The sequence below is a fragment of the Wasmannia auropunctata genome, unplaced genomic scaffold, assembly GCF_000956235.1.
Source record: "Wasmannia auropunctata unplaced genomic scaffold, wasmannia.A_1.0 LD335977.1, whole genome shotgun sequence".
Classification (NCBI taxonomy): Eukaryota; Metazoa; Arthropoda; class Insecta; order Hymenoptera; family Formicidae; genus Wasmannia; species Wasmannia auropunctata.
The window spans coordinates 22601-44366 of NW_012026913.1; the positions used below are offsets into that span (position 1 = coordinate 22601).

Sequence of the window (21766 nt, forward strand, 5' to 3'; positions counted from 1 at the left end):
TTTGCAATAAGAAAAAAATCCTTTGGCACAAAATTCTATCTCCCAAAGTACTACCTTTGTGCAAAATTAAAAAAATTTCTGAGAGATGACTGATCCGCTTCACGTGGAATGGCCCATATATAAATAATTTACTAATATATATTCAATTATTTAAATTATGTGAAATATTATTTAAACTTAGTTTTATAACTACGGATTTATGTGTCGTGTATTGCTTCGTATACACATTTATATGCAAATCTTACAATTAGCTTAACATGAATGATAGCAAAATTTATAGCTATCGCGACATTATACATTTTATATACATATATAATGTGAATGCATAATGTAATGCCAATAATGCGTGCGCAATAAAGAATCGCGATTGATCTTTCGACTTGGAGTGAATTTCTCGCGGAGGCTTCGGGATTCGTCGACGTAGCGAATCGCGCGGTGTCAAGTTCAGTACGCGCCAAGGAGCTTCGTATTAAGAAAAAAAAAAACCAATCGTGAGGTTTCGACATATTTGCGTCGCATAATATTTACGTTCTTATCGCGCTGAATTGCGAAAGTCTCCTGCGATATAATATACGCGTCTATATAGTGCAGTGGCGGGTCGCGAGACTGACCTAGACGAATTAGCGCAGAGGCGATTATATTAATCGCTACGCATCGCACAACGTACGTTGCCAATATCTAGTTCAATCCGTCACCGCGAAATTCCGCTAGTCATCGGATAGTCAGTTAAATCTTCATTTAACTTTAGCTCTTTTAACTCGTACAAAGTACATATACGTCATTTTAACAAAAGTGTTTACAAAAGTGTTAGTAGGAGGATATTCAAAATGACACTCTAATGTGTATTTAATTTAATTTATTGTATATCAACGGCGTCACATAGATATAAAGATATGAAGAAAGACGAGAAAAGTACACAAAAGATAAGGCATCACAGCTGTTGTGAAGCCTATCAGAGAAATTGAATATGGGAGCAACAGAATAATAAAGCAATATAAAAGTGTTACACAACTATAACTGAGATTATGATTACAATTAAACAAGTATTTGAGCGAAACAAAATGAAACTTCGCGAAGCGATTTAATGAAAGGTTAATTGTTAATACTTCGGATACTCGTGAGAAATTATTAATTAAACAAATATTACTGGCTTATCTTAACTTTTTCCGTGTTTATATACATATATTTACATAAATATTTGTAAGCTGAAGGATCATATAATGTATTAATTTAAATAATGACTGCGTTAAATAATGAGGGCGAGATTTCACAGCATTCGTTAGCTCACGGAGATACTCGACATGTGTAACGACCAGTACTAACAAACGAGTATAATCATATAAGTGAGAGAGCTCTCGGTAATTTTCGTTAATGCGCGAGATTGGTGATTATCCAACATACGCGACTCATCTAGCCATCAGTTTTGCCGGTGACGCGATGCAAAGGGACAGCGGAGGGGAAATTAGTATAATGTCTGACAAGTTCGTCGGCTGGAGATACATTCGGACAGCGACAAGGACGCGGAATATCGTCGCTGGCGGTCGCGCCGCGCATTCAGCGAATTTAATCTAGCGTTAGCACGTCTGAAAGTGCACGAACGACGGTCTTGGAACTGCAGAAAAGAAATTCGATCGGCATTTCTTCAAGTGAGGTATGGCCTCGAAATTGAAAGAAGGGCGCATATAGAAAAGGAAAAGTGAGAAAAAAAGAAGTACGACTGAATCAGCAGCGAACAAAAGCTCTGAAGGACTCGAGGGGTCCTTTATTCTTAGCAAACATTTACATAAAAATCTAATTATGAAGAGATACAAAGTTACAGGATTACATGTTGAATTAAAGTTCATGATTGCTGAATGAAATTGAAGTAAATAAATGAATAAATAAGAGCGAGTGAATAATTTTAATAATTAAGATTTTATTTCATTGATGACAGCACGACAATTTTATGTAAAAATTATGTTAAAATTGTGTTGAAATATTTATAATTAATAAATTTCTGCAAAACTTATTTCCGTAGGGTACAGCGGGGTAATTTGAATAGTGGGGAATTTTGGATAATAGTAAGTATTTGCAAGTATTTCAGAAAAATAAGAGGTTTTAAGATACATTTCATTATATCAGACATTGATATAATGAAATGTATCTTAAAATCTTTTATTTTTTTAAATTTCTCCACTATTCAAATTACCCGCTGTATCCTATGTATCTCTCACATATTTCAGCATTGATATATGCTTTAATTTCTCGCTATTCTGAATTATATTTTTGGCTGAATATCAGGGCGCAGAGCCCGAATTTGAAAAGGAGCTGCCTCGGAAGTCGCGTTGCGCAAGTTTCATCCTTTGGCCCATGACATTTCGAAATTTTACCATGTCTTCCGCACACGCACACACACACACACACACACACACTCGTCCCGTGCCTGCATTACTTTGCCTCTTTGTTCCAGCTCTCGCGAATTGTCCGGCGTTTCAGCACGACGACGTATTTCGTGCTCGCTACGCTCTCGCGAGTGAAAAAGGAAACGGGGATTATGAATCGATTGTGAAACGCGCGCGCCGAGCTTTTGTGCTTCTCGCGAGACTCTCCGCGAGAGATCAAGCGCCGGATTACTACGTTGGTCGTTTCTCGCGTTTTTTTTTCCCCCCGCACCTGTCGTAATTCCATTATTCCAGAATTGCTACAATCCGCGAGCGAGCGCGGGATGTATAATTTTTTCGTGCGCTCGCTACGGAAAATTCTCGGGCTTTTCCCGCGGTATATTATTCTCTCGCGAATTCTGTCCAACGATATTCAACCAGTAACAACCATTCGCGGTTCCATCCTCGTTTCTCCGCGGCACAGCGGAGCACGAGCGATTGTGCGCGGTAAAATTATATTTATTGCATATCCACAACGGGGCGTATTTCTGTACCGCGCGTATTTATCTCCAAATAATATCCTTTGAATTTTTGTAAAGCAATTTTTATCAGAAGCTAAACAGTGAAAAAAAACGAGCGATGTCGAGTAAAGAGCTTTAAAATGTTACGTGGACGTGAAATATTTTATATCGGTCTGTACGTTCATCAAAATAAAGTTGACTGCGCGAGAGGCTCGAAGAGAAAATAACGCTACCGCGCGCGACGCGCCGGGCGCGCCATTTGTTTGTTAGCGTTGAAATACCGTGCTGGAAAGTTTTTTTTTTTGCGAGCGATAAATCTATGTTAGTTTTTACTTTCATCAGCTTTGTGTACATGAATGCATAACGGTATCAGAGACTTAAATAGTCGACGAGGAATGACGAATGCGAATGCTTTTAATGCGGACTTTGATCGATGACTTCTTGTCGATTTTCACGGAGAATGGGTAAGCATGAGTTGACCTCGTTCCCGCTACGTTTTCCGATAGGAAAATAAAGGAACTTTCTCGGTGCGATTTCGTGCCTGGAATTATAAAGAGCGTCTCTCTGACTGTCGCCGAACTCGGTTATAAACGGCTTTTACGATAAAGAGACACGACGACACCGTGAAAAATATTTCAATGCGTTACGTTCTTCTATCGATAATATATGTAATAAAAACGTTTATACGTCAGTAACATGTATAATGGTGATAATCAGTAATGGTAATGTGTAACGGTAATATATTCGATCAGTGTCAGTCAGGGATTTGGAGTTTAATAAATTAAACTACGTGAAAAAAGTGTAGAATTGAGAAGAAAGAACATTTTGCGCCAAGAAAATTTATTTTCTCCCGCGGGATTTTCATGTTTACATGAAATAAAATTACACCGCGATTCACGGATCGATGTTACATCTTGAGAGTTGATCCTACATTAGTTCCTCCTCTCGCTACTTTTCCAATGATCCTACGACTCTCCCTTCGTCGTAGTCACAGGATAATTATTTTTTTCCGACCAACGGCGAACAGGAACAATGGTGAGAGAGTGAGTCGTCGGGTGTCCCCCGAGAAATTACTTGATTTCCGCGAGAGAACTCGTGCAAGAGTTCGTCCTTTCCAGCCGTTTTTTCTACCATCCGATCCTCGCTGCTCGCCGTTTTTTTCGCCCGCCTCTCCGTTTCTTCTCTCACCTTTTCTAGCGGAAAAAGCGTTTTCAAGCTCTCCGCTACCGCGAGATTTACGGCTCTTGCGTGGCTCTTCGAGAATACGGGCATCACCGCATCCGCCTTGTGAAAACAAAGGCGGCAGGGACGCACGAAGGAATTTGGGATAAATATTGGGCGAAATCATAAGTTACGTGCGCAGAATCACAATCTTAAAATCTTAAGAAAGCAGGAAATTAGTTCGAGGCCATATCTGGAAACAATACAATTAGACAAACGAGACGGTGTCCTGAAATAAAAAATATGTAATTCGAGGAAGATGATTTTTGAGATCTTACGATTATTATTTTTATATATTTTTTTAATCTCTTCTCGAAACATTTTTTTTGTCTACTAGATCTTGTGTAGAACGGTCAGAACTTTTATCTGTATTAAATTAAGGACAAATGATATTATTAATTGCAATATGATTCTTTCATAGTGTTTTGATGTGACTTTATCACATTCCATTTGCGAAATGTCAAAGCACATTTGTCAAATAACATGGTCGTCCCGGATATCTTTGTATGCGCCCCTGAAAGGCAGACCTGTTCGCGTCGTATCTTTTTCTTCAGCGTGCTCGCGTCTACGCCCTAACGAAGAAGAATGGGATGCACGCCTTTCTGTTTCCGATCACGAATGGCGGAAACATTGCGCCATATCCTTTCGAATAATAAAAGGACAATAATACATTCGGAAAAAAACCTCATTTATTAATGAAGACTCTCCTCTATTTTTGTTTATCTAGCTCTTTTTTTTCCTCACTTTCTTTTTGCAGAGTTACCTCAAGTTCTGCAACAAAATATTAACTTTTTATATTTATTTTCCGTTTAGTTATATTCGCTTTTTTTATTGTTAGTCTTCTTTAATACAACAGATATAAAATTCTATGTTACCAAAAACGTACAAAAATAAATTTTTTTTTGCTATCACAATTTAATCATCAAGGCAAAGTGAAACGTATTTAAACTATCATACAAGCTTCCATCCGCAATGCGCAAAGGAATACTTAGCAGCGTGACAAAACGGTTCCATTTAATCCGCATCCGATTCCGACTAATTAGCGAAGCGTATAGAGAAAGTTAAATGGCCTGCGAGATCTCGAAATCGAGGAGAAAGAAAGAGAAGAGTGAGAGAGACGATCGCAACCGGCTATACTTCCTTCCGCAGTAAGGAAATGCCGGTCAGAGGCCCGATTGTTGCATCAGCCGGCGTCAGCATGCATTCCCGTTGGGCCCAATTATCCCCCCTCCACCCGCGATTGCTCTTTTCTTTTCTCCTCCTCGTGACTGTAATCGGCCTTCCTCTCGGACTTGCGAGACGACGACGACGACGACGGCGACTCGTTATACTTACACACTTTCAACCCTGAATTCTTTCGCATGTCTGGCCTTTCCATCGCGAGAGCTCGCGCCGGACTTGCATCAGCCGGTCTCGGACATGCATCTCCGACTCGTCTTTCTCATGTGCATGCAAACGCACGCGGTCACCTGCAGCCGGTTAACGGTCGCGAAATTTTTCTTATTCTCTCGGCGGATCTCTTGGCGGCCCTCTCCTCCCTTTTCTCCCTCTTATTTGAGATAAACTTTTCTTCGTCGAGCATCTCTGGTTTTACATGTATGTAGGTACTCGGACGACACGCGAGTCTGCTCTGTACATCTTGGTACTTGGCAACGATCCGATCTGCCAGTTCGTAGAATTCACTCGGGGAAAAAGGCAAGAAAAATTGTTGAAAATTTATTTTATTTCTTTTTTAATTACATCATGTCATGTTCTTATGAATTTAATGGTATGCTCTAATGTCATCGAAATAATTATTTAATTAATAACGATAAGAAAGAAGCAATTGCAGAATTATAATGTAATTTTTGATAAACGATTTTCTAATGAGAAAATTTCTCATTATTTAATGTCAAAATTGAATTTGTTTTGTTCAGTTTAATTTTAATTATTCTTGCAATTATATCCGAATAGAGCATTAATGCCTGAAGATTGTCTTTGGTTTGCCGTTCTTGCGGCGGTGCCGTTTAAATCTTCAAGCAGAACGACAAGCTGCAGAGGAAAAAGCGAGCGTATTAGTACATGAGTGCACGAGATGCAGGTTTCCGGCGTGTGAACGCGAACGGCTGCGATCTCCTTGATTCCAGCTGCGCCGAATGCTCGCAAGTACTAGCGGCAAGTGCTACCTCCGACGGAGGATGGGAGACGTCACGCATATCTCGCTCTTGTTCTCGTTCGCGAGCGGAATTCCCCTAATTGCGCCGTTGACGGGACACCGGGCGATGTTTTTCCAGGCATTAAATGGGATTATTTGTAGAAGCGACGACAATCTGCCGTTATGGTAAAAGCTGCGAGTGCAAGGCGAAGAGAAGCCGTTCAAGCTTCCAACGATGGCTTTCAATAATTCTAACGTTAAATTACTTATTACGACTTAACGGGAAAGCAGTAAACTTTTATTGCGCGATTTTAAGTATGGAATTTGGTAATGGAATAATCAATATCATTGACGATGATGAGAGATACGACATGGCTGGATAAGAGGCGAAGTTATATAATAGAGAAGATAAAGTTCCACTGGAACTGATTACACCAAAAACATGACATATAGATTTTGTGTACCTGTAGTATAATCTAAATAGTTGTAGCATTATTGTGAAATTCAACGCGCGTTGCGGCACATTAACTTTCATTGCAAGGCGATTGATGGCCAAGTTGTCTTCCTCGATTGAAAGTTCTAAAAAATTCAAAGAAAAGAGTCGACGAATCTTTTTCCTCGAAGCTCGGAAATCTCTTGAAGAGTCGCCGATTGGCTTGACTCCAGGATCAAGACCAGTCGAAATCGGACAGGCCCCAGAGAAGAAAGAAAAAGCTTTCGAAATATGGAGAGAAAAGGCGGATGCGCGCGCGGCAGGTGAAGACGGGAAAGTGGCGGCGGAGAAGAGAGGTTCGCGTGTAAAGCGAGAAATATGATCGTCGATTGGGTTGGAAAAGGAGAGGCACCTGCAGCAGCGATACTGTGCACACAGGCGAGAGAGAAAGAGGATAAAAGGAGATAATGAAAGACGTCATCGTGAAGATCCGTCTCGACGAACGTGAATCCTTCTCCGTCAGATCTTACAATTAGAGACGAGCAATTTAACGCGATTGCACCACTACGTTTGCATATATTCTATTTATTCTCTCGAATATTCATTATTCCAGCGTACTTTTCTTTGTGTGGTAAAATAATAAAATAATATTTTTCCCCCCCTTTTTTTTGAGAGAGAAGATATGATAAACTACACATAAGAGCTTACTATTTTATTATTTTAACTTAAAATTAATTATTTCAAAAAGTAGGCTTTGTAACAAAATGAGAGGTCTTTGATGCCTGTTACTAAGAAAATTTAATTTCTTTTTTTCAACGTCGCGGGTAAAAATGAAACGAGTTTAAGGAAACATACTCTTTTAAAAATAATATAAATCTTGTTAATATCTCTAAGTTTCCTCTATTAATCTTAAAAATAAAATTATTTATACAATTTTTAGCTATTATCTTGTTTTAGAAAAACCGTTTTTTTAATTATTTGTTATTGTTATTTCATCGCATTAATCTACTATTTGTAAATTTGTATAATGTTCCAAATGTAAAATAACGTGGATAATGTATTTCAATCGATAACAGCTTGAACCAAGTAGTGAGTCTCCTGTTTCAAGGTGCCTTGCCTTTGAAGGTAGACGAAGTTCACACACACGAGAACGTGCTGGTCGCGTGTTCGAGGCTGATGCAAGCCCTCTCGAGACTTTCGTCTCGCGTTCCTCGTCCTCCTTCTGTTACGTGAAGTCTTCACTTAGCTGCCGACACCTTCTTAGGTTACGGTCCGCGTTACCAATGCATATAAGGGTCAAAGTCCTTTAACTTTAGTGATCAAGGATTTAGGTCGCGCGATACTATTAACTCTACCATTCAATAGTTCATTTCATTTACATTTTCTCAAAGTAAAACCTGTACTTTCGGATATACGTATAATTCTGTGGATAGTCATAAAACTCATAAAAATGCAAAAAAAAAAGACATAAAAAGCTTACTCACAATTAAAAGATTACATATAATATTAAAAGTTAAATACTATCTTGAACAGAAAATAAATCGTTTTGATAAAAAGCATGCAGTTGTAATCATTTTTATGAAAATACACGAAATTAATAGTTTTTATATAGAAATTTAATGAAAGTTGAAATCATAAGATCATATTTGACTGAAGATGTTCAATAGAAATATTTTATATTTAAAAAAGTGATAATTTTTTTTTATTAAGATATAATTCCTTGAATTAAAGAAGTGTGGGGTATATTAGAAGTTCTGGGATAAATCTTCAAATTTTTCTCTATCAATATACGTAGTATACGTAGCTTGTAATTCTCCAGCTACTACATATTTCAGCACACATGAGTAATTACTAATGACTACTGCGGACACGACGCGAGCACGACGTATTTGTATGCTCTATACGAAATCGTACGGTTTACGATAATCACGAAATAGCTCGAATATTCTACGTACACGCGATAATAGCGAAATTCTGAGGCACTCATGTAGCATAATAGCAAGCCGACATGCTCCGGCTTACAGCCGGATATCGTACAGGACGTACAGCAACGAAGGAGTTTACTGCATTACACATTTATACAGAGAGAGAATTGGAGGAAGCTAGTACGACTTTATAAGTGCAGCTACAATCACGATAAAATTTTCTCGAATTTTTTAAACGCGTTTTCGAACTCCGCTCTTTTAAGGTATTTAACTTCAAAAATTTTAAGATGTACAGTAAAAAGAGATGCTAGCCGAATTTTTTGACGAGGGAAGATCAACTTTAAATTCTTAAGGAATCCGTAGATGAAGTTGGGAACGTCGCGGACGAACATCCCGCGTGGAAAATTCATCTTACCCTAGGTGAAATTTTGTCGGTACCTACGTACCATGGATACTTCTCGAGAAGAAGGGAAAAAGCGAGCAGAGTCGATCGCGAAGATCGTGTCGTAAAGCCGTACTGTCTCCGGTGGAGCTCGGAATAGCTGGCATAGTTCGCATACGCGGCGATACCCAAGAGTCCGAGTTATTCTGAGAGACGGTGGCGCGCGTCATCTCTTTTCGTCGGATTTTCCCGCCTTCCCGCTCTTCCCCCCCCTCCTCAATCTAGATTACTTCGACGAGTAGAGAATTGGATTTCTCTCACCTGTAGGAGTCGCGAAAGAGGATCCATTTCTTCGCTCGCGCGCACTCGTCAAAGGCGAGGAATCGGATGGAATTCATTTGCAACGAAGTCTGGAATCCGTTTCGCGGCCAATACCCGTCAGATTTTCCGTCGCACCGGCTTTTGTCTTCCAATTAGTGAGAAGGAAGTTGGACGAGTTAAACGGTAATAAGAGCGCGATTGCAAGCGTGATGCTGTATCTCGATTATTATTACAAATTCTCGACAAATCATCTTTACTTTGCTAAACCCTCTTATTCGCATAAAATTTAAATGCATGGTACTTAAATAAGTACACTTTATATCTCGCATTTATCATTTTTACAAATGACAAAAGTTTGAGATTATTATTACACTACTGCATTATTGTCGAGAATCAATAAAACAGTTATGTCTACACTTCATTGATCGCCGTCCTTCGACTTCGCGCTGCACCGCTTTATATCTGATAGAGAGTGATTTACTATGGTTTCTTATGCGATGACGATACTCGATTTACTCGCTAACGGAATTGCTCCCGCGAGATAATATCCGACATCGCGTTGGTTGTAATCGAGAGCCTCTCTCGATCGGTATAATTCGGAAAATAGCGGTTACGAGATGTGAATTTAATTAGCTTCGCAACGTCCAATGTTGTGCGCTTTCTTCTCTTTTTACCATAGCCACAATTTTAATAAAAAAACTTGAATATATTATCCAAGCCGATACGCTTACTGTGCGAAATCGAAGTTCATTAAAATACCGTGCTGTCCGATAAACGCAAGTCATGCTTTCTGCTGATTGCATTTTTTATTTTTTTTTTTTAATTGCATTTTTACTCGAGGGCTGTTATTACTCGAGCGGCCGGACGTAACATTTCGCATCTACGTGCTGTAACTTTCTTCCAGCATAACGAATGAAAATGAATCTGCAAATTTTCAAAGGATTCATCAACAGCATATTATAATCTTTCTGCGAACACGTTGGCAGAAATAATAAGATATTAATTATAATAATCAAAATAATTGAAATATCTGTTTAATGGTGGCTGGTTTTGAATAATTCTGCATGTTGTGTATATTATTGCTATATTGCATGATAATATCGCAGATCCGTTATCGAGCGTACACATCATATGTAATAGATCAATATCTTGGAACTGGAACAGCCAATGCTATTTTGTGAGTAGAAGATGAAATGATAAATGAAGCATTTGAGATCAGAGGAGGTTGAGCTCATAATTCACGAGATTTTATTTTGATGCTAACATTTTGAATACTACTTCATTTTCACTTTAGACATTCTTCTACATTTCAGATAAATTTTATAAATTTAATATGATTTTGATCCATTATGCTTCTAAATTAGTTGCAGACAGAAGATATTTTGTGCGTGTCAGAATTTTAATATTGAACATAACAAGTGCATTGTTATAGCAATTTTCTCTTAAATAATATATATATATCTATATAAAATTGCTATAACAATACACTTATTATGTTCAATATTAAAGTTCTGACACGCACAAAATATCTTCTGTCTGCAACTAATTTAGAAGCATAATGGATCAAAATTATATATATATATATATATATATATATATATATATATTTGTACCTAAAAGTTTAGCGAACATTTTACGAGATCGCATATATCCCATTTGCGCTGTATGAATGCATTTCCTAATTGCTGCGCATGGAATTGTGCAACAATGCTTTGTTCGTATCTTGCGAGAAGAGAAATTACGGAGCAAGCCCGAGTCACGCATAATACCGCATAATCGCACAGATTATTAATGGAATTCGTACTGCGTACGGCCGATGACCGTACACGACGACCGTATCGAACCGCGCGCGACGCACATTGTACGCACGCGTGTATCACGCGTGTACTTGACGAGCGTGCTAAACTTGGGATTGACTCGATGTTGACGATGTCAGGTGTGTCGTGTAGCAAAGCTAGTGGAATAATGGCTGAAGGGAAAGATACTGCAATGAGTAATTATCAACGGATATCCCCGAATGCATGAACGTTAAATTACACAACAAAATGAAACGCGGAACAAATACGCTTTTTGAACTTTTACATACGATTTGACGCTCTACTCATACGTTATGAATTAATTAGAAAAGCAAGATAGAAAGATAAAAATAAGTAAAGGAATAAAAGAGAAAATTATAAATTTTATTTAATCTTTTTTTTCTAAATTAAGAGATTATTTAACAAAATTTACAATATAAATGACAATATAAATTACAATATAAATACACATTTTTTAATTTTTATAGGTAGAAAGAATTTACTTTGACAGAATAATTGCAGCAATTACAAAATAATATTAAATCTATATAAGCAAGTTTTATAATTTAAAATTTTTTAAATAATTAAATACATGTTTAATTTAATATTGTTTTCGCAGCTTTAATTAAGCGATCTTGTATAATTTCGGAAATGCCGGTTTCTTTTTTAATACAAATTATACGAAGTACATTTACGATTATACGTTTAATTAATTCTCAATTAATATAGTTAAATTTATTACGTCATTTATTATGTCAAAGGGAGAGTGATAAAATTACTCCAAAATTAACAGGGACTAAGAGTATTTTTTTTTTAGGTTGCCAAGAAAATATATCGAAATATTTTCTCATGAAAAAATTCTATATTCTCTCTGTGTTTCTTTCTTTAGACAGAATAAAATTATTAAAAATCATCTATGAAGCTCGGTTAAGCAACCGTTCAATTATCTCGCCATACGAATTTACGACATGTCACGAGAAACGTCATTCGAGTCCGCCAAACATGCTCGACGAGCATTGTCAAACACAGAATTCCTGTCGATCCCAGCTGCATCGGGAAAAGAGCGAAAGGATGGAGTACCTAGCGGATCGATGAACGGAATGACGAAGAAGAAACGTGGAAGGTGTGAAGACAGCAGCTGTGACGTTCGATGTCGGCTTTTTGCGGGGTGGGTCTTTGTAGACCGTCCGTTATCCCGAAAACACTGTGCGTCTCGTTTTAATGAAAAATATTCGCCGTCGCTCGATTTCGAGAGATCGGCTCCGTCGCGATTTCTGCATTTTGATATTTTCTGTATGGCCTGAAAAAATACGTCAGGCGAATAAATCACGCATCCCCTTTGCATTTTAACCGTTTCAGCGAGATATTTTCGCTTCTATATCATGCGGAATATATCCTAAACGGAAATAGTGAAGGATTTGTACGTAGAAAATCTTTTATTAATTTGAATTCGAATTAATTCCGCCAGCAAAAGCATCGAGGAAAGTTATGGTATATCGTATATTTCTTTTCATTTGTCGTAATCAACTGCAGAGATCAATTTCGTGTAGCATCGAAATCTGAGCACGTCGAAAATGATATCGTTTTCAATTGCCGATTTATGTCACGACGATGTCGTAAGAGAGACCGATCGAATCACGATGTGGAAGAGAAAAGGGATAGGAGCGAGGCCGAGCGGAGTTTTGCGACATGTCCGTTAAGCCGAACGCACAAAAAACTCGCAACTCGACTGAGCTCGTCTCCCGAAGAACGATCGTGCCAGTTTCTCTCGTCAATCATCTTACGCGGGTCGCCGCAGCAGCTACATTCCCGCTCCGAAATTTCTTTCGCGTCGCGAATTTTTATCGGCCACTTCAGTTGATTTAATAGATTACTTTTCGAGAGGTTGTTCAAAAAACTTGGTTTCCTTTTTTAATATGTACATAACAATTTTGTAAGTAAATAAATACATTTTATTTAATTGCGTATTTTTACTTAAATGAAATTTCGTCTTATACTGATTAAAGAATAAACGATATTTTTTTTCTTATATTTAATAACACGATTTTTATATTTGTATGACGTAATGCTTTATTTTGAAATTTAATTCTTTCTCCAAAAATATCACTTTTTTAAAAATATTAATTAACATGCATTTAGTATTTTCTTTATATCTGTCTGCTACATTTTCATTGTTTTATTTCTCACTCAGCCACGCTGGTCTCGCAGCAGCGAGAGATAAATCTTTTGTTCGCTCTTTCCTTTTTTTCTTCGCTTTTAAATTGCAGTTTTATCCAGTGTACGATTATCTCGTGGCGATCTATTTTCGCTAGTGCGTTAGTTCAATTCGTAATCCGATGCGGCCGATAGATACGGGTAATTTACCAAGCCGGAGGACAGTTGTTTTCTCCCCGATTCTCCTCGATTGATTGGCAATTTCGTCGAGCGCACGTGAAATCGATTCGAGCCGCCGTCGTCTAAAGTCAATCGCGCGCTAACGAACGCATAACGACCCCCGGATAATCGAATGGCTCTCTGGCGCTCGTGTTTTCTACCGGGGGGAGGGGGAGTGGTGCGCGAACACCTGATAAATTTTCGGGTTTCGCCGGGAATTTCGGACTCGACGTTCGTTGAACGCCTATACCCGATAACTTTAGGTTAACTTAAGGTTTTCGATTACGGGGAAATTCACGAAATCAGTTTCCCTGCAGATTAATTTCGATTTTCCGACAATTCCAGCATTATTCAAGCTTAATCGCACTCGATGCGAAAATCGACGAGAAAATCCGATGTCTGTGACTGCAACTTCGTATTTTATTATACTAATGAGTTGGAAGAAATGATTATATTGATTTTTTTGTTATTATTACAATTTTAAATTTTCTCGGTACTCGCGTATTGCTGCAATCTCATCTTAAAATATCTCAGAACATTGGCTGCATTTAGCAGAGAAAACAGCTTTGCAACTGTTGTGAGATTCTTCAACATGATTGGTTCTTGCCTTTAGTTCTTCACGGATCTAAATGTATAAACCAATCATATTAAAGAATTTTACAACAGTTGCAAAGCCGCTTTTTCTGCTGAACGCAGCCATTCAAACTGCGTTATTATGATGTCAATTACTTTTTATTTTTGCGCCGAAATGTGTTCTTTTCTCAAAGAACGATGGCTTTTCGCTCGTTTTTTAATCTGCGGAAATGCAAAAACGGCAAGCATGTTAAATTGACTGGGCGGGGTCGTTACTTGCCGTGAGATTATCGAACGAAGTTTGGTTCCTGTAAGTTTAGGGCGGGCATCTCTCCCATGAAATTAGGTGGCGAGACCCTCGTCCCGTGTTTCTGGAGCGTGCCCGAGCAACGCATCAATTTCTTGGCAACTATGTCGTCGGCGGAGATGAATACCAAATTGCTCCGCAAGCCCACCCGACGACAGTCACTTCAACGATGTTTAATCCGATATTAAGTTTGCCCTTTATATTTAATATTGTCTGAAATTTAATATTGTTAGTATTGTATTAAAATTTTTAATATGTCAATTTTGTTCCAATTTCTGTCCATTTACGTTTACATGATGTAATATTTGTTTTTTGTTTTTACAATCTGAGGGATGTGTACATGTATACGAACTTCATAATTTTTTTCAGTAAAAACAAATGTTATTCTTTCTGTTTTTCTCTCGTCAATTAAAAAATTTTATCTCTACGCGAACTTTGAACTATCGAGGATTTTTTTTCATTCTTATTTTTATCACGCACAATCAAAAATTTTTATCTCGAAAAGTTTACGGAGCTCTTAGGGTTCTTCTATTTTTATTCTTATTCCTCCGAAATCTTGATTTTAGCGCGTTTCTGAATCTCTTTCTTGGCTCTTCTCCTTATCGATCCAAAGTTTCTCCCCTGACGCGAAATTCTCGGATTCCACGATCTTTCCGTTTTTTAAGTTCGAAATTGATCTGAAATGCTGATGTCGTCGTCACAGGTCCACGCGGAACGCGTAAAAATAATCTTCATACTCTTGGTGTGGGATCCGGTTCGGAAGCGGAACCGGAATCCGGGCTGCCGATGGGAGAAAGAGGGAGAGAGAACGACGGGACAAGGACGGTCTGGGATGCGCATGTTCGCTCGCAAGGGCGAAGCGGCGCTATAAACCGTTCCGGACGGTTCATATCGCGGCGCGCTGCCACCGCGGCAACACGTTTTCGCGGGTGCTATCCGGGGAGATCTTGTGTCGTACGAACAGCTGTTGTCCACCGACTTTCCTCTCGATTTTCATTCCGTAGCTTTCTAAGAAAAGCCGGAGACCCGCCGGCACCGATGAAGGCTGATTATCCGTGACTTGTAGAACGATCGAGTCGCCCGATCTCGGATTCACATGTCCTGGACGTGGCGCGAAACTGGTATCGAGGTTTGTGAGTGAGAGACGAGCTCTCGAAAACGGGAAAAAGCTGGCGAGGCAGATCGTGACGAGGGGGAAGATTTCGGAGCTGCTGGAATTGCTTGTGCTGCGCTGGGCCAGAATGTCGTTCTTCAGGGGTTTGTGGAAGAGCAGTTCGAAGCACAAGAGTGAGTTGAGTTTGGTTGATTAGGAAAGGCAAGTTAGAGAGTGAAGGAGATGCGTTAGAGAGAAATATTGAAAGACTCCGAACTTTAAATAGATAGATTAAATTTTTCGAGATGCTTAATGTAATTATAAATGGCTGAAAATAAAATCTCTCTTGTAGAAAAAAGGGATATGTCGATTGTGTCTTTCAAAGATTCTCAAGTACTATATCTATTATTAGTATTCTATTATTATTGTTAGCATTTACGTCAATTTTCGTAAGAAAATGTGACACCCAAGTGATTCATTAAAAAAATTTGTCAGAGAATTACTTTCTATCGTCAATTTGGCGATCAGATAATTTTTAATGAAGAATTTTAGCATTAAGGGGAATAATTATAAGTCTAATTTTAAATACTTTTAAAAGCAAAATTGAACGTTACGCCGCCGTCGCTTATTTGCGATTGAACACGATCGTTAATCGTGAAACGTGAAATTTATCGTAGTTTTCGATAAAAACGAAATACGAACGCAAGTTGATTGATTTAAACGGAATGTTGATATCAATTGGAGCAATGTACTTAGAGTCCAATCAAATTTTCGAAATTGCTTTTAAACAACTTTTGAAATACATGATTTGATGCGCTTTGAGGTAATATTCGAAGCTAATCGTTCGCATTACGAAAGATTAAATTGTGTGTGTTTAGTTTTACTTTGTATATTCTTGGTTTTCTTTTTATCTGTAAAAAGAATTATGTTTACTACATATTTTATCACATTTACAAATAAAAATTGAAAGAATTGTGAAAGAGAGATGGAAAATTATGAATATTGAACTATAGGAATTTTGATATTGAAATGAGTCATTTGAGGATGTTATAATTATTAAGATATCGTAGTCATATAATTTTGTATGTTATAATGAATTATCTCTCTCTCTTTTATATTTTACATATTAATGAATTGAAATTTTATGAATAAATTCTTAAGAGTAAATTTTTGACAGTAAACTCTTGAATTTATTTATATTTTTTGATAATGGAGATAAAAGCACCCATTGTGTTCTAAATAAGTAGAAATAACGATAGAGCTCGTATTATTGTGCTAAACGTATCGCGTAATAAATCTTTACAGCACATAAAAATATATTTCCGACATATACATCTGTGATGTCTAGTTGCATATTAAATTACATATTACATATTAAATCTTGGAAATATGGATGGAATAAATTCTTACGTGATAAGTATGTTCGATTTAAAAAGCAACAAAAGTGCTGACGAAACATACTGTCTACATATACGCACATTTGTATGGCCTATACTTGACCCTTGTCATTCATTGATTTTCATGAAGGGAAATCATTTCGTATTCACCATTCGGATTTTGACCTCGTCGTCGTTTACACTCATAAAATTTTATTCCCAACATACTTTTTATTAAAATATTTTTATTAGAGTATAAGACAAGATCAAAAAAGTTATAAATAATATCGAAAAGAAGAGTGTTAGAATTGACAAAATTATCTGTAAAAATAACTATATTGATTCATAATCTATAACTACGGAACAATTAAAGGTTGATAGTATTCTAATTTCTGATTTGCAAAAATTAAGAGTAATAATTTCATTAACATAGAAATATGTACAGAACCAATTGAAGCTTTATACTTGCTCAATTTTGATTGTGGAAAACGTAGAGGGAGACTTTTAGAAAGTGCAGTTAAAATGATAAATCTAGTAATAATAGAATAGATGGTCGTTGGCTTCGCCCGTTTAATTTAATTTATTAGCCTCTCGCTAATTTTTTAGAGTAGAAACTTCGCAATGAAGATTTCACGAATGCCTTCCCGTCTTTCTCCGTGGTGGATCCACGTGCTCCGCCTTCCGAAAGTAAAAATTAAATGAGACCGCGTTGCGCTGTCACGGCGATATTGGCAACATGACTGGCTCGTCCTCTCTGGAAGCTTCCAGCCGGGAAAACTTTCAAAATGACGGATGAAGTATGAATATTGTAGCGTATCGTATCGCCGCGCACAAAGAGAGCCGGCTTGATTAATTGAGGGGGATCCCCCGGGAAAATGTTTTACGTGACGCAGATGTTGCGTTTTAATGAAAAAACATGTAAAAGGTAGAAGCAGCGATTTGTATTGAATTTTACAAAATGAAAATTGTAGTAATACGTAATATGTTATATTTAACGTAATAAAAATGCTGTCAAACAAATAATTTTTTAGCACATATAAAATATCTTTCAAAACTCGTTCGTACTTTTTTTTATTGCAACGGAGATATAATCCGCCGTTTTTCCCGTGAAATACGTCGTCCGTTCCAATTTTCCAAAAATTTACATTATCCAAAAAATGCGAAACGAGATGCTTATATGAATATTGCAATGCATCGCGTTTTTTGCGTGTGACAGCTTATTAATTATGAATTAGAAATTTCCAACTGGCTATATTTTCTTTCTATTGTTCGTTGCAATATGCCGCTTTTGATGAAAAGATATTACGTTATCCGGCAAAATCCGCGAGACTTTAAAAATGCGAAATGAAATATCCGTATGAATATTAGAGTATATCGTATTTCAAAGCGTACGCATATCTCGTTAATTATGAAACGGAGATATGAAACGAATATTTAGTGTTGATTATTTTTCCGTGAAATGTATCGTATACATATCGTTTTACAAAAGCTTGGCTTATTTATCTGTAACAACTAATGAATTCCACATTGTTTCGTGACAAGAAACGAGATGCAAATAACGGGTATTGTTTAAATTTGTATTTGCGTGTTTATTTATATACGTAAGCAAGTTATAATAATACATGTAACATAAAACTGGCAAAAAGGATATACAAATGACTTAAGAATATAAATGAACAAATTTTTCTCTTTAATTGACGAAAAATACAACGAGAGAGGACAAAAGCCTTTCAAGGGTTGTATTTCAGATTTATTTATGCATGTCTGTTGCGATTTACGTATATTTCTAGTTACTTCTTGCTTATCTATCTTCAGTATATTAATAATCTGCCATTATTTCTTGCTCTAAAATCTAGTCGCCTTCCCGTATATCTATTTGCGCTAAGTTTGTTATCGAGATGGACTCGTGTGGAATTCACGTTCATTAAGATCGCAATAACCGCGCATTTATCGGGACGATCGAACGCACGGCAATTTTGCAATTTCCCGAGAGCTCGCTCGGCAAGATTAACGGCGACTATGCGCGGCTGGGAAATGTCGGGAAGTGATAACAGAGAGCCGCTGTAACAGCAGCAGCAGCAGCAGCAGCAGTAGCGCTAGCTGCAGCAACGCAGTGGCGCAGTTAACGCGATTATTCGCAATAAGCGGCGTAATAGAGCCACCTTCAAGATTATGGTAATGCATGCGCCGACTTGCGTTATATGTGTGTATAGCCGTAATGTGACCCCCTCCCCCCCTTTCCCTTTGTACGCTAATTATTGATTACGTATATGTACAATCTGCATAAATTCGTGACACTGACGATCTAAAAGAATGCAGCGCGAATATCAAACTCGATCGAGTTTTGTTAAACCGAGATCGCAGCGACAAGCCACCGTCATTCGGGATTGCGTTCGTATAAACCGTCAAAGATAATTGATAATTATTATTAATTTAGTTGTATTATATGTGAATTATATTTTGCAAATGGTATGCTTGTGATTTGTTTTGCGTAAAATTACTGATATATTTTCTGCTTAGCTATTTTACGATAGCTATTTAGACAGTTACGTGTTAATTTTTTAAACAAGCTTTAATGTTGAAAAAAAATCTCTTCAAATTATGGCCGTACATTTTGGCGTACCTACTTTTTATGAGGCTTGGCTTCAAAAGTTTTTATCACACCACCACGATTTGCTACCACGAATGCAATTGTTTTGTAAACTTTTAACGAATTGCTATTTCAGTTTCTTGTTATAATACTACTAACTGCGAGATTTCCTTCGGGATATGAGAGACCGTCTCGTCGCGCTTCGCGTAAAGCAGTTACACATCTTCGAAGCTGTTCTGTATAGAATGTCATGGTAGTAGTCTCCGGAATATTGAACGCGGTTCGCATTGTGTTAACAAATTTGCTCCATTTAGCCGTGAAATATTTTTATGCATCAGATTAGCATGTCAGAAAAAACTTTTGACAGATCGCTATTTTGTATTTTACTTGAATAAATTATTTTTCTGCCATATAATTCTTTCCCAGGTATTATTGTATATATGTGTATATATTTTTATATACACATATATAAAAATACGCATTGAAAAAATACATATGTAAGAGTTTATTTTGAAAAACCGATAGCACTCTTATTGCAAATATTGTATGAGAATCAAATATGATATTTTGTTGGTGCGAAAAATATAGATCCTACTATTTCTGTATAATCATTTTCTTATCTTTTATGCATCATATACATATATATTCGCGTATAGCTCTAAATTACATGAAACTTCCAGAGTTATAAATCTTTACGCAAAAAGAAGCTGTCACTTCTTCCGCGTATAAAACGCACATAACGTACTTTCCTTCGTCAACTTCTGGAGTTTACCGCTAGGCTCCATTCTGTGCAATCTAACGTCAACGTCACCTCCATTCTGGATAATCAAATGTCAACACGATGAACGACGCATGAATATTCCTTCCGTCGCGTCCAATTGCGTCATCAGATTGGCAAGGGCTTCGTTAAACGGACTGTTAATGCTCTCGTGGATATCGCCGTGTAATCAGGTGCACTTGAATCCGCGTATTAATGCAATTAATATGTATATAACGATTCGTTCTTGTAACGAGAATACACGAGGTTGTATCGCGAAGGAACGTGATTCTAGTAGAGGAAAGATATCGGGGGAAACAACATATCGTATCCTTTATCGGACGCCTCTAAAGTGTAGTAGTTAAATTTTGCCCAGTTATATTTCGTGTACGATTCTGCATACCGCGCGTATCAGCGTGCAACGCGATATACGCAAATAGAACGGCACGGACCAGCAATGATAATGAACTTGCTGCCTGCGCGGCAAGTTATTCCGCGCGGTTATCATCCCGGGGATCGTTCACGGAACGAAGAACACGCGCCGCCGCATCGGTTTCGACCTAACGATGGATATCCTGGAGAAATGACTAATAACACGCTCGTACGGACACCGAAAATAACATTTGTATTCGCGGCACGTATTTAATCCTAAACGCGCTCGTTTGATTCTCTCCTTATTCATTCTATTATAGAATCGCGAGGGTCGCGACGTTATCGTGGATCTCAACTTTCGTCTCCGTCGGAATAGTGAAAGCACATTTTACGCGCATTAAACGCGATAGAATATTTATAGAGCCGGAAAGAGTGGTAGTCGCTTAAATGAGATGCGTTTTCAATGTATACGAGATATAAATTGTAGGATAAAATTATTTGCAGATAAAAAAACAGTATTTTTTAATTTCCTTTAAAGAAGTTGATTTCTAAACGTTTTGTATATTCTAGTATATCTATATTATATACATTCTAATAGATACGCGAAATAATTTGTTTGAAATTCACGATAAATGTTCATTAAAATCGATACAATTCCAGAGGTTAAACATGCGTGCATATCCAGGTATTGCAGTTTCTAATAATAGATGTTGCCGAGAAAAAAGCTATATAGATAATACGGAATGTGTCCCCTTTGTGCCATAATTCTACTTTGAAGGGGGAATAAAGCACAATCTACGTTTCAATGCATTCACAATAAAACTGAGAGCGCCGTTTTATTACTGTCTCTTTATGGCAATTGTTCGCACAAGTTCTCTTTCAAGAAAGTTCATTAACTTGAAGGAGAGAGAGAGAGAGAGAGAGAGAGAGAGAGAGAGAGAGAGAGAGAGAGGGAGGAAGAAGGAGACGCCGAGTACCCCGTCCCTGATAATTGCCATGTCATCTCCGTATTTTATGCAACCGCGCGACGTTCGGAGGCGTCAATGGCTCGCGAGAGGCAAGATTTACCAATATTCCGGGATAACCGATTTGTGCACTCGATTTCCCCTTATATAAGCTTGATTTGTGACGACTATCTGGTAATATATTGTACAGTACTGAAAACGAAAACGTTTACAAGAACACGAACCGATAGTTGTGAATAGTCCCTATAACGGCGACAAATTCCTTAA

At 37.6% G+C, this 21766-nt stretch overlaps 1 protein-coding gene across 2 annotated transcripts in view; it reads left to right on the forward strand.

Annotated features, from left to right (window-relative positions):
• Positions 1 to 21766, forward strand: part of LOC105454648 (low density lipoprotein receptor adapter protein 1-like) — a 67832-nt gene that overhangs the window by 7419 nt on the left and 38647 nt on the right. The window contains exon 1 of one of the 2 annotated variants that reach the window (XM_011697416.1): positions 15241 to 15633. The exons of the other annotated variant lie outside the window; for it this stretch is intronic. Within the exon in view, the coding sequence (XP_011695718.1) occupies positions 15588 to 15633 (46 nt within the window). The 5' untranslated portion in view covers positions 15241 to 15587. Of the gene's footprint in view, positions 1 to 15240; positions 15634 to 21766 lie in introns of those variants that run through there. 2 annotated transcript variants of the gene reach the window in all.